This window comes from Schistocerca nitens, chromosome 5 (assembly GCF_023898315.1).
Source record: "Schistocerca nitens isolate TAMUIC-IGC-003100 chromosome 5, iqSchNite1.1, whole genome shotgun sequence".
Classification (NCBI taxonomy): Eukaryota; Metazoa; Arthropoda; class Insecta; order Orthoptera; family Acrididae; genus Schistocerca; species Schistocerca nitens.
In genome coordinates, this window is record NC_064618.1 from 261,850,898 (window position 1) to 261,875,935 (window position 25,038).

The window sequence follows — 25,038 nt, forward strand, 5'->3', positions numbered from 1 at the left end:
TTCCCCTTGCTCGCCGGACTGCAGTGTCTTACAGAAAGAACGCAAAATCATGGAATATAAGACCCTGGACCGACTGACTTACACTGAGGCTAAGCGGAAATTTGAACGGCTACATCCCGTGCGCATGATGTCATCTTATGCCTCCACTGTCACTCCTGCTCCAGCTCCTTCAGCTGCAAGATATACAGTCAGCTCTCAGAGTCAGAGGACCTCACCTGCCCCCTTGACAATGGGGGCCCCTTCTCTCGCTGTTGCTCCCACACCATCTACCTCGGGAGCAGCACCCACTAAACCATCGGGAACACCAGTCCCCACTTATAAGCCGGAGAAGCATAAGTCTTCTTCGGCTTCTCTCACTCGGAAGGGATCCCTTGGGTCACTCCCTTCCCAGGTTCCTACCAGCGGCACAGCAGACACCAGCCAGTGGCTGAAGAAGCCACAGGTCGCTGGTCGACGGGCTTCGCGATCCTCTTCGGTCCCAGAGACTGACTCCAATAAGCCCTCTCACCAACGGCAACCAAAGGACCACCGAGAGAAAACGACTTTGAAGACCCGTAAGTCCAAGACACCTGCGGTGGCACCTACTCCACCGCTCCCTAAAAGCTCTGCATCTGAGGATGAGGTGGAGATCCTTGCGTCCGCTGAGGACCTCGATCTCGCCGATCCCTCAGACGCAATGGATAGCACTTGCTCGGGTGCTCCATCGGATGCGGCAGGTGACCCAGCGGCGTAATCTGCCTTCCCAGTCCCGTCACGCCTTTCTCCGCAATGGACAATACCATCCTCCAGTGGAACTACAGCGGTTTCTTCCACCATCTAGCTGAGCTCGGCCACCTTATCAGCCTTCACCCTTTCTTCTGCATTGCTCTCCAGGAAACTTGGTTTCCAGCAATGCGAACCCCCGCCCTCCGTGGCTATCGGGGTTATTATAAGAACCGAGCGGCTTCTGAAAGGGTGTCTGGTGGCGTCTGCATCTATGTCCTTCACACTCTGCACAGCGAGTCTGTCCCTCTCCAGACACCTTTAGAGGCTGTCGCTGTACGGTGTGGACGCCACAGGCTGTTACCGTCTGCAGTCTTTACCTTCCACCGGATGGTGATGTCTCGCAGCATGTCCTGGCTGCACTGGTAGCCCAATTGCCGCCTCCTTTCTTGCTATTGGGCGACTTCAACGCCCATAACCCTCTGTGGGGTGGGTCAGTGGCAACAGGTCGAGGCGCCATCGTTGAGCATTTATTGTCGCAGCTCGATGTCTCGCTGTTAAATGATGGTGCCTACACACACTTCAGTGTGGCGCATGGCACCTACTCCGCCAGTGACCTTTCAATCTGTAGCCCTAGCCTCTTACCGTCTGTCCAATGGAGTGTGCATGACGACCTGTGTGGTAGTGACCACTTTCCGATCTTTCTGTCACTACCACAGCGTCACTCTTCTGGGCGCCCTAGCAGATGGGCTATGAATAAGGCTGACTGGGACTTGTTCTCCTCCACTGCCGCTCTTGAGCCTCTCTCTAATGATGACATTGATGCGGTGGTTCAATCGGTCACCACCGGCATCGTTACTGCCGCCGAATCTGCCATTCCCCGCTCCTCTGGGTCCCCTCGGCGGCGGACTGTGCCTTGGAGGTCGTCTGAGATCGCTGCAGCGATTACAGATCGCCGGCGGGCGCTACAGCGTCACAAGCGACATCCCTGCATTGAACACCTGATCACCTTCAAACGGCTGCGTGCGCGGGCCCGCCGCCTTATCCGCCAAAGCAAGCAGGAGTGCTGGGAGCGGTATGTGTCCACCATTGGCCTCCATGTCACTCCATCGCAGGTCTGGGCCAAGATTCGACGCGTCTACGGCTATCGGACACCTATCAGCGTCCCTGCGCTCTCACTGACTGGAGCAGTTTGTACTGACTCCGACGTCATTGCAAACCACTTAGCAGAGCATTTTGCTATGAGTTCCGCTTCTGCGAATTACCCCCAGGCCTTCCGCTCCATTAAAGAGCGGATGGAACGTCGGAGCCTTTCTTTTCGCACCCACACTTCTGAATCCTACAACGCTCCATTCAGTGAGTGGGAATTTCACAGTGCCCTTGCCGCTTGCCCTGATACCGCTCCCGGGCCAGATAGCATCCACTGTCAGATGCTGAAACACCTTTCAGTGGACTGCAAGCGACGCCTCCTCGACCTGTTCAACCGTCTCTGGGTCGAGGGTGAGTTTCCGTCGCAATGGCGGGAGAGCATTGTCATCCCCGTTTTGAAACCGGGCAAGAGCCCTTTGGAGGTGGACAGCTACCGCCCCATTAGCCTCACCAACGTTCTTTGCAAGCTTCTCGAACGGATGGTTCGGCGCTTGCATTGGGTACTGGAGTCTCGGGGCCTTCTGGCTCCGTCTCAGGGTGGGTTCCGTAAAGGCCGCTCCGCCGCCGACAATCTGGTGAGCCTAGAGTCGGCCATCCGTACTGCCTTTGCCCGCCGTCAGCACCTGGTCGCTGTCTTTTTCGACATGCGGAAGGCGTACGATACGACATGACGTCATCACATCCTTTCTACGCTTCATGGATGGGGTCTTCGGGGCCCTCTGCCGATTTTTATCCGCAATTTCCTGTCGTATCGTACCTTCCGCGTGCAAGTCGCAGCCTCCTATAGTTCCTCCCACGTCCAGGAGAACGGCGTGCCGCAGGGTTCTGTTTTAAGTGTCTGCCTGTTTTTAATAGCCATTAACGGGCTCGCTGCGGCCGTGGGGAATTATGTCTCCGCTTCCCTGTATGCTGACGACTTCTGCCTTTACTACAGCTCTACTGGCATCGCAGCTGTTGAACGTCAGCTACAGGGCGCTATCCGCAAGGCGCAGTCTTGGGCTGTAGCGCATGGTTTTCAGTTTTCGGCTTCTCTCTGGGCTTCAGGGTTTCATTGTTCCACCTCCTTTCCGGGCTACTTTGCATACAACCCCATGGTGTGTTCCTCGCCCTTGCCTTCGGCTCGACTTGGCACAGGGCCCGAAGGACTCAGTCCCTCCAGAGGCCTTCCGCCGCCGCTTTTATTCCATCCTGGCCACGTATCAGGGCTCTGGCATTGTTTACACTGACGGTTCGATGGTTACTGGTCGTGTCGGATATGCGCTCACTCTAGGGGACCGTACCGAACAACGTTCCTTGCAGGATGGCTGCAGCGTTTACACTGCAGAGCTGGTCGCCATCTTTCGTGCCCTAGAGTCTATCCGCTCCCGCTCAGGTGAGTCCTTCGTTATCTGTAGCGATTCCCTGAGCGGTTTACGAGCTCTCGACCAGTGTTTCCCTCGTTCTCGTCTGGTGATGGCTATCCAAGAGTCTCTGCATACTCTTGCCCGTTGCGGCCGCTCTATGGTCTTTGTGTGGACCCCCGGTCATGTCGGTATCCCGGGTAATGAACATGTTGACCGCCTGGCGAAAGAGGCCACCAGTAAGCCATCTCTGGACGTTGGCCTCCCAGAGACTGATTTGCGGGCAGTCTTCCGCAAAATTTTGGCGCTGTGGGACGATGAATGGGGCGAACTGACAACGCGCAAATACGTAGGTTTTATATTGTAGGAGTTACAGGTGGGTTCAATTCTGTACAGAAACAAGGCGTAGTGGGGAGGTTAAAGAGTAAACGCTATAAGCCTAAAAATGGTCCATTGAACTTTGAACTACACTACTGGCCATTGAGATTGCTACACCACGAAGAAAATGTGCTACAGACACGAAATTTAACCGACAGGAAGATACTGTGTAATGCAAATGATTAGCTTTTCAGAGCATTCACACAAGGTTGCGATAGGCTACCATCCGAACGACGTTATGGTAAGCATTTCTGCTCCTTACACGAGGCATCACAACAACGTTTCACCAGGCAACGACGGTCAACTGCTGTTTGTGTATGAGAAATCGGTTGGAAACTTTCCTCATGTCAGCACGTTGTAGGGGTCGCCACACGGCGCAATCTGCCCACGCAAAACAATCTCCGTCCTATCAAGGAGACGACGGCTGTTGCGGCTCTAGCAGGCGTTAATCCAGTCCCGTCTGGATTATGGGAGCCTGGCTTATGGCTCAGCATCCCCATCTGCGTTACGGGTGCTGGACCCAATTCTCAACAGCGGGATACGCCTTGCCATGGAAAAAAGAACACATTGACACCGGTGTGTCAGACCCATCATACTTGCTCCGGACACTGCGAGAGGGCTGTACAAGCAATGATCACACGCACGGCACAGCGGACACACCAGGAACCGCGGTGTTGGCCGTCGAATGGCGCTAGCTGCGCAGCATTTGTGCACCGCCGCCGTCAGTGTCAGCCAGTTTGCCGTGGCATACGGAGCTCCATCGCAGTCTTTAACACTGGTAGCATGCCGCGACAGCGTGGACGTGAACCGTATGTGCAGTTGACGGACTTTGAGCGAGGGCGTATAGTGGGCATGCGGGAGGCCGGGTGGACGTACCGCCGAATTGCTCAACACGTGGGGCGTGAGGTCTCCACAGTACATCGATGTTGTCGCCAGTGGTCGGCGGAAGGTGCACGTGCCCGTCGACCTGGGACCGGACCGCAGCGACGCACGGATGCACGCCAAGGCCTTAGGATCCTACGCAGTGCCGTAGGGGACCGCACCGCCACTTCCCAGCAAATTAGGGACACTGTTGCTCCTGGGGTATCGGCGAGGACCATTCGCAACCGTCTCCATGAAGCTGCGCTACGGTCCCGCACACCGTTAGGCCGTCTTCCGCTCACGCCCCAACATCGTGCAGCCCGCCTCCAGTGGTGTCGCGACAGGCGTGAATGGAGGGACGAATGGAGACGTGTCGTCTTCAGCGATGAGAGTCGCTTCTGCCTTGGTGCCAGTGATGGTCGTATGCGTGTTTGGCGCCGTGCAGGTGAGCGCCACAATCAGGACTGCATACGACCGAGGCACACAGGGCCAACACCCGGCATCATGGTGTGGGGAGCGATCTCCTACACTGGCCGTACACCACTGGTGATCGTCGAGGGGACACTGAATAGTGCACGGTACATCCAAACCGTCATCGAACCCATCGTTCTACCATTCCTAGACCGGCAAGGGAACTTGCTGTTCCAACAGGACAATGCACGTCCGCATGTATCCCGTGCCACCCAACGTGCTCTAGAAGGTGTAAGTCAACTACCCTGGCCAGCAAGATCTCCGGATCTGTCCCCCATTGAGCATGTTTGGGACTGGATGAAGCGTCGTCTCACGCGGTCTGCATGTCCAGCACGAACGCTGGTCCAACTGAGGCGCCAGGTGGAAATGGCATGGCAAGCCGTTCCACAGGACTACATCCAGCATCTCTACGATCGTCTCCATGGGAGAATAGCAGCCTGCATTGCTGCGAAAGGTGGATATACACTGTACTAGTGCCGACATTGTGCATGCTCTGTTGCCTGTGTCTATGTGCCTGTGGTTCTGTCAGTGTGATCATGTGATGTATCTGACCCCCGGAATGTGTCAATAAAGTTTCCCCTTCCTGGGACAATGAATTCACGGTGTTCTTATTTCAATTTCCAGGAGTGTATATCCAGGAAATGAAGAGGAGCTGCCGTTTGTAAAGACGTTCCTCGAGCTAGAATGAAGTCACTTCGACAAGAGAAATAAGACGTAGGCAAGCGAGGAGAACTCATGCTCAGTACGTACAGTCACTTCGATGCGGTTGTTAGGGTATCCGTGGGTGGCGGTGCCTGAGACGTCTCCGACGGTGAGCGTCGCCTGGAAGTCGTAGATGACCTCGATGTTGGGCAGATCGACGTAACCTCGCAGGTATCCGTCAAAATAGGTGACTGTGTCCCCCCAAGAAGTTTTTCCAACCAGGAATGGATCCATATTCGTCACATATCCGAAGCTGTAGGCACACTGTCCTTCCAATTTTATATCGTATACGGTCTCGCTGTAACAAATAAACATTTATTATGGTCATAACTGCTGACAATGTTCAGTACATGCTATATAATTCTAAAAAAGACTTATGATTCAACACGTTCTACGTCCACATAGCATTTGGCTGAGGACCCGCAATACACTCATATCAATACCGTTTTTACAGTCTTTGGGAAGAACAACTGTTCGATCGCCTTCGACCAATCCTTGAACTTGTTGTCATGGTCATAATTCGTAGTGTACTTTGCAGACTCTATGTTACCTTGATTATAATTTCAAGGATACTCTCGGAATGCAGGAGTTACTATTGGAGCATCTATCCACTGATGCTGGTTGAGAGTTTCTTCGACGTATTCGAACTAACTCTTAGGGAAACCTCCAGTAGGCGTAGTATCATCTCTGTCTCTTTCGTTAGCCCAATTCTTACATAATCTGAGACGGTTCTGTACTCAAAAAGTGGTCGTTCGAATGCGTTTGGATAGATCTCTCTAGTAGAGGTGAAACTCTTTCTATTGTATGATTGTTATCTTTAATTCATTATGCGTGAATGCCTCAAAATATTTCAGAAATATGATTGATTTAAGTGACAGTTAAGCTTAATACTTTGGGATCCTTCCATTTGCTTAGGGATAATGCATCACTTAACTTCGAGGATCAGCTGCCAGTCTTTGTACTAATGACGAAGGAAACGGTGTGGGTGATGATGTTGTGTTGGAATTATTGACAACGTAATTATGATCTCGAACAACAAAATGAGTCACTGTGAATTTGAAGTACATAGATTTTCGTGAAATAAAGCTGTAAACAAATTCCTACTAAGTGCATTACGGTTTTTTAATGTAACTCCAATCTAACAAATTTTAATGGCGATCTTATCAAGTACTTTGTACACAAAAATGTAAAGGTAATTGCAGTAATAGTAGATAGCGAAAGGAAATTGTAGAAAAAATTGCAACGGAGGTCAATAGCAAATAATGAGAAAGCAAAAAATGGCTGACACTCTGCAGCAGGTAGTGACAGGGGATTGAGAAAGGAAACTGATTTATTAACATAAATTTTATATAAACAAAATATGTACTGTTAATAGTCTTTAATATTGGTATTTATCATGTAGATAAGAAGAAATGAATATTTTGCAAATGAATGTTGCCTAAGACCGACGTGTTGTTCTCTACCTGGTAAATGTGATTCCAATTAATAGCAGTTCAGCAAACAAGTGACTACTTAAAATGAAAAATTAAACAGTTCGTTTTCTTATTTAGTTAAAGGACTAACGGTAGTTTATAAAGGAATAACAAGTTCCAAGAATTTTATTCATTCATACCCTTTCATTTCCCCAGAAGATGCTCTTCGCAAATGATAAATCAGGGTAAAAATTTGGTCTCCTCGCACAACCGGTACATTTCTCCAACATTACAGATTCCACAAACACCCTCTTCCATATGTCGTTGGACCTAGTACGACATGGAGAACAAATATCGAGCTGAGTGGTGTTAACGATAGCCTTAATGAAATTTTAACCTTGCGCGGAACAGACTCGCGCAATAGTTCCACGTCTCATGTAGTGCAAACGTGGTTCCCACCAAAAACTGTGCTGCAGACGCCAGTAGGGATTTCGGGGCACATCATAGAGTTTTGTTTCTCTCGTTCCACGTACAGTACAGATTGTTACCTGCGTCGTGTGAAAGTGAACCAGGAGAAAAGAAGCCGCCACAGTGAAGTAATAAAGCTCTTGGGTTTTAAAGTATCCCAAAGAAATGGCCCACTGCAGCGATAGAAGGTGTAGGATCATTGTACAGTTGTTTTTACGAAGCAAGACAGTGTTGTGATAGTGGATGGAGCAGGAAACAGTATGGGCAGGGATTAGGGCAAGAATATTAAGTACGACCTAGTAAAAATACCACCTGCAACGAACCATTCAAACGTTGGCATGGTTCCCACTTTCAAGCGGTATGATGAGTCCCAATTTAACAGCTCTGCCAGGGGGGTCAATATGGTGTTAGGTAAGCTGCTTTGGGCGACTACTTTGTCAGGCATAGGTTTCGTTCCTCTTGATGCTATTTGTAGGTGTGACTTCACAAAGCATGGCGTGCATCACAATAGGAAAGGAAAGGGTAAATTAGCCGGGATGATAGCAAATTATTTATCGAGAGGGGGGGGGGGGGGTGGGCACTGAAACTCGTTTTTAGGCTAGGATCAGTGCCCAATGATTCAACATGGAATGAAATTAAGCTTAATTAGAAGCTCAGAGACGTAAAAATATCACAAGATTGTCAAAAATGGTCAGTGAAAATAATGTTAGTGTATCAGAAGATTCTCATAAAAGAACAGTAGAAAACAGTGTTAGTCATGGCATCAGGATATCAGAGGATTAAAAAAGTAGCTGAACTTTTTGTCTGTTTAGAATACTTGGAAACTGGGTGTGGAATAGATATACTGTGCCAGTTTGAACACTGTATGCTTCAAATGGCTCTAAGCACTATGGGACTTAACATCTGAGGTCATCAGTCCCTTGGACTACTTAAACCTAACTAACCTAAGGATCCCCCCCCCCCCCCGCCTCCATGAATCATGGACCTTGCCGTTGGTGGGGAGGCTTGCGTGCCTCAGCGATACAGAAGGCCCTTCCGTAGGTGCAACCACAACGGAGGGGTTTCTGTTGAGTGGCCAGACAAACGTGTGGTTCCTGAAGAGCGGCAGCAGCCTTTTCAGTAGTTGCAGGGGCAACAGTCTGGATGATTGACTGATCTGGCCTTATAACACTAACCAAAACGGCCTTGCTGTGCTGGTACTGCGAACGGCTAAAAGCAAGGGGAAACTACAGCAGTAATTTTTCCCGAGGACATGCAGCTTTACTGTATGATTAAATGATGATGGCGTCCTCTTGGGTATAATATTCCGGAGGTAAAATAGTCCCCCATTCGGATCTCCCTGCGGGGACTACTCAAGAGGACGTCATTATCAGGAAAAAGAAAACTGGCGTTCTACGGATCAGAGCGTGGAATATCAGATCCCTTAATCGGGCAGGTAGGTTAGGACATTTAAAAAGCGAAATGGATAGGTTAAATTTAGATATAGTGGGAATTAGTGAAGTTCGGTGGCAGGAGGAACAATACGTTTGGTAAAGTGAATACAGGGTTATAAATACAAAATCAAATAGGGGTAATGCAGGAGTAGGTTTAATAATGAATAAAAAAAATAGGAGTGCGGGTTAGCTACTACAAACAGCATAGTGAACGCATTATTGTGGCCAAGATAGACACGAAGCCCACGTCTACTACACTAGTACAAGTTTATATGCCAACTAGCTCTGCAGATGATGAAGAAATTGATGAAATGTATGATGAGATAAAAGAAATTATTCAGGTAGCGAAGGGAGATGAAAATTTAATAATCATGGGTGACTGGAATTCGCGAGTAGGAAAAGGGAAAGAAGGAAACATAGTAGGTGAATATGGATTGGGGCTAAGAAATGAAAGACGAAGCCGCCTTGTAGAGTTTTGCACAGAGCATAACTTAATCATAGCTAACACTTGGTTCAAGAATCATGAAAGAAGGTTGTATACATGGAAGGATCCTGGAGATACTAGAAGGTATCAGATAGATTATATATTGGTAAGAAAGAGATTTAGCAACCAGGTTTTAAATTGTAAGACATTTCCAGGGGAAGATGTGGACTCTGACCACAATCTATTGGTTATGAACTTTAGATTAAAACTGAAGAAACTGCTAAAAGGTGGGGCCTGGATAAACTGACTAAACCAGAGGTTGTACAGAGTTTCAGGGAGAGCATAAGGGAACAATTGACAGGAATGGGGGAAAGAAGTACAGTAGAAGAAGAATGGGTAGCTCTGAGGGGTGAAGTAGTGAAGGCAGCAGAGGATCATGTAGGTAAAAAGACGAGGGCTAGTAGAAATCCTTGGGTAACAGAAGATATATAGAATTTAATTGATGAAAGGAGAAATTATAAAATTGCAGTAAATGAAGCAGGCAAAAAGGAATACAAACGTCTCAAAAATGAGATCGACAGGAAGTGCAAAATGGCTAAGCAGGGATGGCTAGAGGACAAATGTAAACATGTAGAGGCTTATCTCACTAAGTGTAAGATTGATACTGCCTACAGGAAAATAAAAGAGACCTTTGGAGAAAAGAGAACCACTTGTATGAATATCAAGAGCTCAGATGGAAACCCAGTTACACGCAAAGAAAGAAAAGCAGAAAGTTGGAAGGAGTATATAGAGGGTCTATACAAGGGCGATGTACTTGAGGACAATATTATGGAAATGGAAGGGGATATAGATGAAGATGAAATGGGAAATACGGTAGTGCGTGAAGAGTTTGACAGAGTAGTGAAAGACCTGAGTCGAAACAAGGCCCTGAGAGTAGACAGCATTCCATTAGAACTACAGACGGCCTTGGGAGAGCCAGTCACGACAAAACTGTACCATCTGGTGAGCAAGATGTATGAGACAGGCGAAATTCCTTCAGACGTCAAGAAGAATATAATAATTCCAATCCCAAAGAAAGCAGGTGTTGACAGATGTGAAAATGACCGAACTATCAGTTTAATAAGTCACAGCTGCGAAATACTACCAAGAATTCTTTACAGACGAATGGAAAAACTGGTTGAAGCCGACCTCGGGGAAAATCAGTTTGGATTCCATAGAAATACTGGAACACGTGAGGCAATACCGACCTTACGACTTATTTTAGAAGAAAGATTAAGGAAAGGCAAACCTACGTTTTTAGCATTTGTAGACTTATAGAAAGCTTTTGACAATGTTGATTGGAATACTCTGTTTCACATTCTAAAGGTGGCAGGGGTAAAATACGGGGAGCGAAGGGCTATTTACAATTTGTACAGAAACCAGATGGCAGTTATAAGAGTCGAGGGGCATGAAAGGGAAATAGTGGTTGGGTAGGGAGTGAGACAGGGTTGTAGCCTCTTCCCGATGTTATTCAATCTGTATATTGAGCAAGCAGTAAAGGAAACAAAACAAAAATTCGGAGTAGCTATTAAAATCCATGGAGAAGAAGTAAAAACTTTGAGGTTCGCCGATGACATTGTAATTCTATCAGAGGCAGCAAAGGACTTGGAAGAGCAGTTGAACGGAATGGATAGTGTCTTGAAAGGAGGATATAAGATAAACATCAACAAAAGCAAAATGTAGTTAAATTAAATCGGGTGATGCTGAGGGAATTAGATTAGGAAATGAGACAAAGTAGTAAAGGAGTTTAGCTATTTGGGGAGCAAAATAACTGATGATGATCGAAGTAGACAAGATATAAAATGTTGACTGGCAATGGCAAGGAAAGAGTTTCTCAAGAAGAGAAATTTGTTAACATCAAGTATAGATTTAAGTGTCAGGAAGTCGTTTCTGAAAGTATTTGTATGGAGTGTAGCCATGTATGGAAGTGAAACATGGACGATAAATAGTATGGACGAGAAGAGAATAGAAGCTTTCGAAATGTGGTGCTCCAGAAGAATGCTTAAGATTAGATGGGTAGATCACATAACTAATAATGAAGTATTGAATAGAACTGGGGAGAAGAGGAGTTTGTAGCACAACTTGCCAAAAAAGAAGGGACCGGTTAGTTGGACATGTTCTGAGGCATCAAGGGATCACAAATTTAGCATTGGAGAGCAGCGTGGAGGGTAAAAATCGTAGACGGAGACCAAGAGATTAATACACTAAACAGATTCAGAAGGATGTAGGTCGCAGTAAGTACTGGGAGATGAAGAAGCTTTCACAGGATAGGGTAGCATGGAGAACTGCGTCAAATCAGTCTCAGGACTGAAGACCACAACAATAACAACCTCAGGACATCACAGACATCCATACTCGAGGCAGGATTCGAACCTGCGACCGTAGCAGCCGCGTGGTTCCGGACTGAAGATCCTACAACCGCTGAACGCGGCACAGTCACAGATATGGAAAAGGTAAATGTAGCTGGATATAAGATTTCAGCACATGTAAATAGAGACACAATACAGTGAGGAGGAGTTACCACATGTGTTAACATTAAATTGTAGTGTCAAAAGCTATTAGTGAAAAAGTCGGTTTTTTGTGTTATCTGTCAGACAGAGGGAGGCAAATTATTGTTTGTGGGAATTTCATGTAGATTTTCTGAAAGCGTCTGAAAGAATGCATGACCTTGAAGTATTCCTTGGTTCTGTCAAATTTGACATCTGTTATTGATATTCCTACTCGGGTAGTGCAGGAAAGCAGCACACTGATAGACAACGTTTTTAAAGACCAAGATAAAATTTATCAAATAAGAACTTTCCCTGTTAAGAATGGTCTTTCTGATTACGGTGTACAGCTAGTTACAGTATATGACATAGATTCATACAGTAACGCAAAAGTGGCCTCCAAAATAGGGTATTCACAACAGTTTAACAATCACAAATTTTAGGGAAAGCTTGCACCAGTTAGACTGGGATGAGATGTACAGGGAACCTGATGCTAATTTAAAATTTAGCCTATTTTGTGATACCTTTTCTGAGTATAACTGAATACAATTTCTCTTATAAAACAGTGAAACATAACTGTAAGAAACCATCAAATGGCTCTGAGCACTATGGGACTTAACATCTATGGTCATCAGTCACCTAGAACTTAGAACTACTTAAACCTAACTAACCTAATAACAGCACACAACATCCGGCCATCACGAGGCAGAGAAAATCCCTGACCCCGCCGGGAATCGAACCCGGGAACCCGGGCGTGGGAAGCGAGAAAGCTACCGCACGACCACGAGATGCGGGCTAAGAAACCATCGAAGAAGTCATGGTATACTAAAGGGATAAAAATACAAGGTAAACAGAAAAGGGGAATGTGTTTCATAAGTAGAAAGAGTAATGATCCAGAAACAAACATTATAAGAACTACTGCACTCTATTAAGAAATGTTATTAAAAAGTCTAGAGGTATGTGCATTATGTCTAAGATTTGCACCTCTCATTATAAAATTAAAAAAAATTGGAATATTGTTAAAAGGGATACAGGCAACCGAGAGCACGGAAAAACTGTATTTCTATCAAACACTACGAAAAGATTAACAAAACGTCAGAAGTAGAAAATATTTTAGTAATCATTGTATTAAGTATTATAGAGAAAATAGGATCCAGCTATTCTTAAGAAAATGCAAGACTGTATATGGAAGAGGCAATACCAGTACAATTTCATAAAATCGAAATTCAACCTACCCAGCAAACAAGAAGTAGCTTAGGAAATTGTAAATAATTACAATGAAATGAAAACCCTCAGCTGCTTACAGGCGTTGACATACGTTAACGGGGACAGATGAAAATGTGTGCCCCGACTGGGACTCGAACCCGGGATCTCCTGCTTACATGGCAGACGCTCTATCTATCCTTTTTTTTCCTTACTCATTTTGTTTGATATAGTTCTTTGCGTTTGGTCTGGGCGGACGTCACAAGACATCCGTTCAAATTGATCGTTGGTTCCTTGACTCAATTTTTTTATCCGTCTGAGCCACTGACTACACAGAGGATAGTGCGACTGCAGGGATTTATGTCTATCACGCCTCCCGCGAAACCCACATTCTCAACGTATTGTCCCTCACTACATTCGTAGTACCCCGCTCATTATACTCATTACTCGCGGCGCGTTGCCGATTCCCGTAAGAGTTCGGACTGTTTGTGCATCCGCATAGAAGAAGAATATGGTGAAGTGGCCGGTGAGTCTTATCTACATATACGTATATACTAAGATGATACCTGTTCTTTCGGACATAAGTATATAATTGTAAATAATGTTATTCAGAGAATTATTAAGTGGTTCTCTGCCAGTGAACTCTTGCTAACTTTTGAGAAACCATAGTATACACAGTTCTGTACAGTATATGGCATAACACAATTGGTAAATACAGACTTTGAACAGAAGTCTGTTGCCAACGCAGAATATTCACAATTTTTGGGTGTGTGAGTCGATGAGAAATTGAATCAGAGGAAACACATTGATGACCTTACGCTGTTTGGGCTGTTGCAAATTTTGATGATAAACGTATTACTAAATGAGCCTAGTGTGCCTATTTTCATCCACTGCTTTCATATGGCATCATACTTTGGGATAATTCATTATTAGGAGAAAATATATTTACTGCACAAAAGTATGTTATCAGAATAATAGCTGGAGCACAACCAAGATCATCTTGAAGACATTTATTTAAAGAACTCGGGATGTTTACAGTACCTTTGTTCTTAATGACCCATCCTAATTCAAAAATAATAGCAAAGTGCTTGGATACAACACTGGGAGAAAGGACGATCTTCAGTATTCCGGGTTACATCGACTCTGGCACAGAAAGAGATGAATTATGCTGCCACAAATATTTTTGGTCATTTACCAAATAGCAATAAAAGTGTGACAGATAGCCAACCAGCGTTAAAAAACTAATTAAAAGAATTTCTGACTGACAACACCTTCTACTCAATAGATTAACTTTTAGATTGAATTAGTTGTTGGAAAAAAATGCTTATATCGCTTAAAGGAAACTTCTGTTAAACTGACGCGTTCCACATCGTTACTAAATGTCGTATTCGTGATCTATGCAACAGCTGTTTACGTAATGTACGGATGATATATGGAAGAAACGAATTAATAATAAGCAGCCATGGGTCCGAAATTCATGATCGTATCTTCAATAGATTCCACTTGCTTTTCCTTCATAATCTGTTTCTCAAGCTGGCACTGCCTACAGAATAATTTCTGCGTCACCAGCAGAGATCTCGTTTCGTTTATTTTTCTAATAAAGCCCTGTCCTGAGCACGAACTGGCATGCTGATGTCAGGGGCACGACAGAGCGCTTCGCCAAGGTGCCTGCAGAAACCGACGTCTTAGTTTGATCCTGTTTCGTGCGATATGAGGTGAAACCGCTATCACACGAAACAGCAGTACGCAACTGTTTGACGAAGCAACTGTCAGGTAGTATGGTGCATCTTAAGGTTTACTTCCAAAATAAGTCTTCCACTGTGCATTATAGTGTGTGGCCCCTTTCAAACAGCAGTAAGTGGCTACTGAGTGAGTAAGACACTTAGTGATAGAATGACAATGTGACTCACACGTGCGTAGCTCACATACGGAATACAAATTTAATGAATAGGTACTTAAAGGTTTCAGACAGGTTCCGGTAAGGATGAAAATCGCATACCGAATCTAGTCTGTGCACTTAAACTGGAACTGGTGATTGAGATATCCCATGGGTTGGCTTCAGATGCCCAGGGGAAAGAATTTCTTCAGCCACACACACTGGCCCCTTTCTTGCTTATATCGTCACTTTGCATCCATGATAAGATGAAACGCCACTGTCATAACGGTGATACATCGTGTTTCACGCTACTAAGAAGTTCTGGTGGTGTCAAGGAAAGAAGTTCTTCTTGTGTCTGCAAGGCATCGATTATAATAGGCTATGGGAAACTACAGTTAGAGTTCGATAACAGCAGCAGTTCTAATAATGCAATGCCTATCGAAAGGTGCATTCCGGAAAGAGTTATTTCTTCTCTCGACATGAAAAACGCAAGTAACTAAAAAGTGATCTTCTTTAACTTTTAGCCACGAAATATAGAATATTAAGAGATTCTACTACTAAAACTCACGTTACAGGATGTCTTCATATCCAAGTAAAACAAATGTCAGTTTATGAAATTATATATAGAGAACCTCCAAATCCGATAGTTTTAGGACGAAGTTCCACTAATTCACTTCAGAGAATGACAACAATTCGTTCTATACAGTGATAAAGGATACCTTCCCACATATCGGACCAGCAATATTAATGCTCAGCAAGAAATGACACGACAGTCAACTGTAATGTTACATTCTGACTCGAGGTAAAGTTTAAACTGTAAGTGGAGAAGAAATTATTGTGTGTCCACTGGGGGACGTCCGCTTTTTCTGCTACAGCTGCGATACTGAGTTTCTGCGACGTCGCAAAATACCGATGTTTCGCAGATCCTTTTTGACATATTTCGGTATTTTCATCGAGGCAAAGGGATAAAGTACGTCAAGCTATTTAGCATTAGTTTTTCGCTTGAAGTTTGTTTCTAAATAGTGAAACTCCAAAGTCGAAATACATTTTCGATTTGAGAGATAGTTGAATTCATCAAAAGTTTAATTACTCTTAAAATAATTTTAATGCTCAGAAAACTATAACAGTCAGCATAGTCGTTGGCTGGTCATGCCATTTTGATTTTTGTATGTCATCGATGTGCACATCAGAGAGAGAGAAAGAGAGCAAGTTACGTTACTGTGAAACAATCTTTAGTCTTGTCAAGACACTGTCTTTGCCGCTGCGCAGTCTGATACATTGTTAGTTCAAGTGTGGTAGGTAATGGATGTATTCAGTAGTACTGTGCTCACTTCTTATTGTATCTGTTAGATGAAGAAAAATTGATTGTAAAGGACAGCAAGGATGAGTAAGACGAATACATTAGAAAGTAAAGACAACATAACTTTCAAATAATTTATTATTTTTGAACAGCAGAAATTTGAGGTGTGACTGCCGCACTGCGCAGCTAGGAATAATTGTTGTCATCTAGTTAACTTGCTCAGAGCTGAGAGAAAGACCACCCCATTTCCCTTAGTCATGCATTGACATATTAAATGATTAAGCTGTTTGATTTTTATAGAAATTGTCTGTTAACGTTGTACTATCTTTAAAACATTATCCACCTTGCTAAACATAGTACTGTTCAGATCAATGTTATGTGTGAAGATCACTCGAAGCTTTACCCTGTCTTTTTTGTATACATACTGCATTTTAAAATAGTTGTGTTGGAGTATCATTTTATAGGAATAGTTAAATTCCCCACCCCACTGTTTATCATTACGCATTACCACATGCAACAATTCGAGTATTTATTTAGAAACAGAAACCTAGCCTAGCCGCTGCCTGCTTTTTATTTGCTCTTGTGCTTTCGAGAAATGTGGAACAGTGCTGTCAAGCCGCAAGGTAAGTGGAAAGTTTGATTAGCGCCAGATAATCGTTTTACTTCAGCTGCGTATTTAACATAAAGATAAGTTGCATTCAGGCCAGATGCATTCAGGCCAGTAACAGTTTAATTCATATTAGGTTCTATTTAGTCGAATTTAGCACACGACTTTAAGTTGGATAACAGTTTGTGGGGACGTAGCATTTGGTAATACGTAGGTTTTATATTGTAGGAGTTACAGGTGGGTTCAATTCTGTACAGAAACAAGGCGTAGTGTGGAGGTTAAAGAGTAAACGCTATAAGCCTAAAAATGGTCCATTGAACTTTGAACTACACTACTGGCCATTGAGATTGCTACACCACGAAGAAGACGTGCTACAGACACGAAATTTAACCGACAGGAAGAAGATACTGTGTAATGCAAATGATTAGCTTTTCAGAGCATTCACACAAGGTTGGCGCCGTGTGGCGACCCCTACAACGTGCTGACATGAGGAAAGTTTTCAACCGATTTCTCATGCACAAACAGCAGTTGACCGTCGTTGCCTGGTGAAACGTTGTTGTGATGCCTCGTGTAAGGAGGAGAAATGCTTACCATAACGTCGGTCGGATTGTAGCCTATCGCGATTATGGTTTATCGTATCGCGACATTGCTGCTCTCGTTGGTCGAGATCCAATGACTGTTAGCAGAATATGGAATCGGTGGGTTCAGGAGGGTAATAGGGAACGCCGTGCTGGATCCCAACGGCCTCGTATCACTAGCAGTCGAGACGACAGGCATTTTATCCGCATGGCTGTAACGGATCGTGCAGCCACGATCCCTGCGATCCCTGCGATCCCTGCGAAACCCTACATTTCAGCAGGATAATGGACGACCGCATGTTGCAGGACCTGTGCGGGCCATTCTGAATACAGAAAATGTTCGACTGCTGCCCTGACCAGCACATTCTCCAGATCTCTCACCAATTGGAAACATCTGGCCAATGGTGGCCGAGCAACTGGCTCATCACAATACGCCAGTCACTACTCTTGATGAACTGTGGTATCGTGTTGAAGATGCATGGGTAGATGTACTTGTACACGCCATCCAAGCTCTGTTTGACTCAATGCCCAGGCGTATCAAGGCCGTTATTACGGCCAGAGGTGGTTGTTCTGGGTACTGATTTCTCAGGATCGATGCACCCAAATTGCGTGAAAATGTAATCACATGTCAGTTCAAGTATAATATATTTGTCCAATGAATACCCGTTTATCATTTCTTTTTGGTGTAGCAATTTTAATGGCCAGTAGTGTATTTTGCAGGCTCAACACATTTATCTACGAGACAGTAAAATTCGCGACTGGAAGTAGCAAAGAAACTCACTCAAGCTCTTTGGTGAAGTCGTGGATGGGCAGGTTGTAGAAGCCCAAACTGCGGACGGCATCGTCGAACTGGTCCACGAGGCTGGCGAAGTAGTCCTCCGGCGATAGAGCGGCGCTTCGCACAGCGTGGCGTTTGACGAATGCGGCCCGTGTACCGTCAGCTGATGGAGAGGGCATCACGAAGTGTAGCACATCCACGGAGGTCAGTCGCAGAGAAGGTGCAAAGTAGAAACAGAAAAAAGTGTAACACAATGCAGGAAGTGAAGTCTGTTATCCTTGGATAGCATGCTACTCAGTTTCTCCTATATAATTGCGGGATACCGTATCTGATGTCCTACGAGAAATCAAAGAGTCTTGACGTATAGCTTATCTGTGCTTGGTCGACATCTAGCTTACGTTCACTGGATTTAGCAGGGACGAAGAGAAATTGTGACAGCGGTGTCCCAGAGAGATAACCTCATGTCCTATCACAATGTCCATTGAACAGAAATGCGACAAGGCTTACTGAGACGGAAATACTCGTGAACCCATGGGTATGGTAGTTTCCATCACAGATTGTGCGCACAGGATATATTTGTCAATAAAGAAGTGTTAGTTGGCAAAAATTTAATGAATACTATCCGAGAAATAGACAAAAGATCAAGGTGGGGCCAAGATTAGCTATTTTACATGAAACTCGTAACATCCGAATTGAATATCGTACCACACGTTAGATACAAAACATTATACAAAACATGACTTATACTGCAGAAATGCATATACGATGGCTTGATGGAAAGTATCAATATCGGTTGAGATATTGGTATTGACGCAGGGATTGGCAATTGAATCTCAGTGTAGACAAGTGTAATGTGCTGCGAACACATAGATAGATCCCTTATCATTTAGCTACAAAATAGCAGGTCAGCAACTGGAAGCAGTTAATTCCATAAATTATCTGGGAGTACGCATTAGGAGTGATTTAAAATGGAATGATCATATAAAGTTAATCGTCGGTAAAGCAGATGCTAGACTGAGATTCATTGGAAGAATCCTAAGGAAATGCAATCCGAAAACAAAGGAAGTAGGTCACAGTACGCTTGTTCGCCCACTGCTTGAATACTGCTCAGCAGTGTGGGATCCGTACCAGATAGGGTTGATAGAAGAGATAGCGAAGATCCAACGGAGAGCAGCGCGCTTCGTTACAGGATCATTTAGTAATCGCGAAAGCGTTACGGAGATGATAGATAAACTCCAGTGGAAGACTCTGCAGGAGAGACGCTCAGTAGCTCGGTACGGGCTTTTGTTGAAGTTCCGAGAACATATCTTCACCGAAGATTCAAGCAGTATATTGATCCCTCCCACGTATATCTCGCGAAGAGACTATGAGGATAAAATCAGAGAGGTTAGAGCTCACACAGAAGCATACCGACAATCCTTCTTTTCACGAGCAATACGAGACTGGAATAGAAGGGAGAACCGATAGAGGTACTCAAGGAAGATACCCTCCGCCACACACCGTCAGGTGGCTTGCGGAGTATAGATGTAGATGTAGATGTCGTACATATTACTCGATCGACTTTCCGGCAATCCTCTGCCGCTAGAGGGCACCGAAATGTAGCGTGTAACACGATAGTGTGTAACCAATGTCGCTGCGTGAGAACCAGCGGGCTGTGATTGAGTGTCGAATTCTAAGAGTTTGTCCGTATATGGTGCACCCTGTCCTTCAGCATGGCAACGCCAGACCTCTCACGAACTCTTTGACGTCTGCAAACAACCCGACCCTGGGGTTCACTGTTTTCTGTCGTTCTCCATACAATCCCGCAATGCCCCATGCGATTTTCATCTGTTTTAAAAACTTAAAGAACACTTTAGATGACTTCAGAGATGAGGCTGCGTCTCCGTCAAAAAAAATCAAAGATTCTACGGCGACGGTATCAGCAAACTGTTTTATAATTGGGAGAAATGTTTTCGTCACCATGGTGCCTATGTTGAGGAATAAACGTGTAGGTATGAAAACTAATGATGTAGAATGTTAGTAATTCTTGTTTTATTCAAAAAGCTTTAAGAATTTCACATAAAAAACTCTGAGGTGTATGTTCTCGGCAGTCCATCGTATATTAATTAAACAACGATTATTTGAACTGCAGCTCGCTTTGTTCGTACATGAGACCAAGATAGCAGTCTTGATTAAAATTGTGTTCCTTAACTTTCAGAAGACATCCCAGATAGTTCACCTAGCGGATAAAACGCGAGTGCACGAAATGTCAAATACAGCTTTGTGACTGGACTGAACAGTTCATAGCAAACAGCTCGTAACACGCTCTTTAAATAACAAGGAGGACCTTCACATTCTCAGGCCGCAGCTCGTGGTCGTGCGGTAGCGTTCTCGCTTCCCACGCCCGGGTTCCCGGGTTCGATTCCCGGCGGGGTCAGGGATTTTCTCTGCCTCGTGATGACTGGGTGTTGTGTGATGTCCTTAGGTTAGTTAGGTTTAAGTAGTTCTAAGTTCTAGGGGACTGATGACCATAGATGTTAAGTCCCATAGTGCTCAGAGCCATTTTGACCCTTCACATTCAAAATTTTCCTGTAGTGCACCAAAAGGGAGTTTTACTGGGACATTAGTGGTAATGGACGTTAAAAGAATTATTGTATAACATGTGAGGCTGTACCAGATTGTTCGTGGACGATACCAGTGTATGTAGAAAAGTCGCAACGCTCAAAAATTGCCACGAAATGGATGAATTGAAGATGTTTGACTCTTGGGGCAGGAATTGACACGTGACCCTCAACTAAAACAAATGCAACGCATTACGTATAAATAAGCTATAACTCCAGAATGAGATTTTCACTCTGCAGCGGAGTGTGCGCTCATATGAAACTTCCTGGCAGATTAAAACTGTGTGCCGGACCAAGACTCGAACTCGGGATCATTGCCTTTCGCGGTCAAGTGCTCTACGGGCCGTGAGTCGTGCTTGGGTAGCTCAGTTGGTAGAGCACTTGCCCGCGAAAGGCAATGGTCCCGAGCTCGAGTCTCGGTCCGGCACACAGTTTTAATCTGCCAGGAAGGTTCATATCAGCGCACACTCCGCTGCAGAGTGAAAATCTCATTCTGGAAACGTCCCCCAGGCTGTGGCAAAGCCATGTCTCCTCAATATCCTTTCTTTCATTGAGTGCTAGTTCTGCAAGATTCGCAGGAGAGCTTCTGTAAAGTTTAGAAGGTAGGAGATGAGGTACTGGCAGAAGTAAAGCTGTGAGGACAGGGCGTGAGTCGTGCTTGGGTAGCTCCGTTAGTAGAGCACTTGCCCGCGAAAGGCAATGGTCCCGAGTTCGAGTCTCGGTCCGGCACACAGTTTTAATCTGCCAGGAAGTTTCATGTTATAACTCGAGTACACAGCTGTCGAAGAGTCACTGAAAATAGTCAATTTAATTAAATATCTGGCAGTGTGCAAAACAAGGGATTTAAAGTAACAGTAGGAAAGGCGCATACCAGACTGAGATTCATTGGAAGAATCATCAGGAATGTAGTCCATTCTAAAAAGAGGTAGCTTTCAAAACGCTCTGCTGACCGACACTAGAGCATTGTTCCTAAATCTGCTACCCTTACCAGTTGGGATAGAGAGGGCCCTAACAATAGGTCTGTGTTTCTTCTCGAAAGCGTCACGGAGATACTACAAATACAACTCCAGTGTCTGGCTTTACGAGACAGGCGTTCTGTGTCACACTGCACCAGGGGCAATGTTTCTAGAAAAGTCAGCCAATATACAGCTTCGTCCTAAATGTCTTGAAAAGAACGCGTAGGTAAAATTAAATATTTGAAGTCACATGAAGCTTAACCAACAGCAGTTCTTCCTGTTTACTTTGAGCGAAACCATAGAAATAGGGGGCGGGGTGTAAGGACAGAGGTATGCGAAGTATTTCCCATCACAGTAAGATGACTTGCGGGTCACTGACGTAGATGTAAGGTGATGTGGAGGATTGAGCCCAGTCCGACGATCGTGCTATGGAATCAAGCAGGGTACGAATGTGTATCACTATACACGAAGATCCAACGTGAGTTGAAAAACGTAATAAAAAATAGCTTTTGGGGCTCAGTGACGGACAATTTTTCGACCTTGCCTACCACACACTAAACTGATGTGAGATATGTCTGCCAGCTTTACAAGCTTTGAAGCAACATACAATCGATCGTGTTCAAGCATTGAGTCGTGCCTTTCCGTTGAAAAGTATGTATCTGAGTGTTCATACAGCATCATTATCATTATATTCACGGTAGACCACGCAGTCCGTTCCATTCAAACATGAATTAGTCACCATCCCTTCTTTTCCACTGCCATGCAATGTATCTACAACTAGTCCGTAGATTCTCAGAAAGAGGGTAATAGGAAAAATGACCTTGAAGTATTACTCGGTTCTTTCAATTTGACACCCGTTATTGATAGGATAGCAGCTCACTGATAGATAACTTCTTTATAGACCAAGATAAGTTTAACCACATAAATGCTCAGCCTGTTGAGAATGGTCTTTCTGATCATGATGCACAGCTAGTTACAATATATGACATTGCTCCATGCAGCAGTACTAAATAGTCCTCCAAAGTAGTACGTTCAGTCAACGATTTAACAATTGCAAATTTTAGGAAAAGCCTACAGCAGTTAGACTGGGATGAGGTGTACCGTGAAGCTGATGCCAATTAAAATATAATTTATTTCATGACAGTTTTGTAAATGCATTTGAAAACTGCTTCCCCAAGAAAATAGTTAAATATACTCGTAAGAAACTATGTAACAAACTATGGCTTACTAAGGGTATAAAAATATCTTGTAACCGGAAAGGGAAATGTATCTGACAGCAGGAAAGAGTAGTGGCCCAGAAACTATCAAACATTATAAAAACTACTGTGCTATATTAAGAAAAGTTATTAAAAAAATCCAGAAGTATGTGTATCATGCCTGAAATCAGCAACTCTGATAATAAAGAGCACAGGAAGAAAGTATTACCATCAAATTGAATAAAAACTTTACGAACAAAAAGTCAGAAGTTGTAAATATTTTTAATAATCATTTTCTAAATGTTGTGGATATAGTAGGATCCAGGTTTTCATTAGAAGGTGTTAGGCTGTTAATGGAAGAGGCCATAGCTATGCAATTTGATACAATTGAAATCTCACCCACTTCTCCCTCTGAAATTAGGAAAATAATAAACTTTCTTAAAAGCAAAAACTCACATGGAATTGATGGCATTTCCAGCAAAATACTAAAAGCTTGTTCTCAACAGATAAGTAAGATTCTCAGCCACCTGTGTAATAGCTCTCTGGAACAGGGCATTTTCCCTGATAGCCTGAAATATGCTATTGTTATACCTTTGCATAAAGAAGGGGATAGATCTGATGTCAACAATTACCATCCAATCTCCCTTCTAACAGCTTTATCTAAATTTTTTGAGAAAGTAATGTATTCAGGAGTAGCTTCACATATCTGTAAAAATGAAGTACTAACAAAATGTCAGTTTGATTTCCAGAAAGGTTTTACAACAGAAAATGCCATATATGCTTTCACCAATCAAATTTTGAATGATCTGAATAACCGAACACCACCCATTGGGATTTTTTGTGGCCTCTCAAAGGCTTTTGATTGTGTAAATCTTGAAATTCTGCTAGACAAGCTCAAGTATTGTGGCATGAGTGGGACAGTGCACAAATGGTTTAATTCGTACCTAACTGGAAGAGTGCAGAAAGTTGAAATAAGCAGTTCTCATAATAAGCAAAGATCAGCACATTCCTCAAACTGGGGAACTATCAAGAACGGGGTTCCACAAGGGTCGGTCTCGGGTCCTTTGTTGTTCTTAATATATATTGATGACTTTCCATTCTGTATTCATGAAGAGGCAAAGTTAGTTCTCTTTGTTGATGATGCAAGTATAGTAATCACACCTAACAAACAAGAATTATCTGATGAAATTGTCAATAATGTCTTTCAGAAAATTACTAAGTGGTTCATTGTAAACGGACTCTCACTGAATTTTGATAAGACGCAGTACATACAGTTCCGTACAGCAAATGGTATGACGCCATTAATAAATATAGACCTTAATCAGAAGCATATAGCTAAGGTAGAATGTTCAAAATTTTTAGGTGTGTCCATTGATGAGAGATTAAATTGGAAGAAACACATTGGTGATCTGCTGAAACGTTTGAGTTCAGCTACTTATGCAATAAGGGTCATTGCAAATTTTGGTGATAAACATCTTAGTAAATTAGCTTACTACGCCAATTTTCATTTATTGCTTGCATATGGCATCATATTTTGGGGTAATTAATCACTGAGGAATAAAGTATTTATTGCACAAAAGCGTTTAATCAGAATAATAGCTGGAGTCCACCCAAGATCATCCTGCAGACATTTAAGGATCTAGGGATATTCACAGTAGCTTCTCAGTATATATACTCTCTTATGAAATTTGTTATTAACAACCAAACCGAATTTAAAAGTAATAGCAGTGTGCATAACTACAATACTAGGAGAAAGGATGATCTTTACTATTCAAGATTAAATCTAACTTTGGCACAGAAAGTGGTGAATTATACTGCCACTAAAGTCTTTGGTCACTTACCAAATAGTATCAAAAGTCTGACAGATAACCAACAAGTATTTAAGAAGAAATTAAAAGAATTTCCGAATGACAACTCCTTCTACTCCATAGAGGAATTTTTAGATATAAATTAAGGAAAAAAATTATAAAAAAAATTAAAAAAACCAAAAAAATAAAAAAGTTGTTATATTAACTTAATTATGTTGTTAAATTAACTTAATTGTGTCAGGTATTGGAAAATTTGACTCGTTCCACATCA

The 25,038-nt window shown here is 43.8% G+C and overlaps 1 protein-coding gene across 1 annotated transcript in view; it reads right to left on the bottom strand.

The window, feature by feature from the left end:
• Positions 1 to 25,038, bottom strand: part of LOC126260264 (uncharacterized) — an 81,120-nt gene that overhangs the window by 23,198 nt on the left and 32,884 nt on the right. Inside the window, exons 2-3 of the mRNA XM_049957593.1 lie at positions 18,211 to 18,370; positions 5,652 to 5,901 (exon numbers count right to left, since the gene is read on the bottom strand). Of these exons, the coding sequence (XP_049813550.1) occupies positions 5,652 to 5,901; positions 18,211 to 18,370 (410 nt within the window). The remainder of the gene's footprint in view (positions 1 to 5,651; positions 5,902 to 18,210; positions 18,371 to 25,038) is intronic.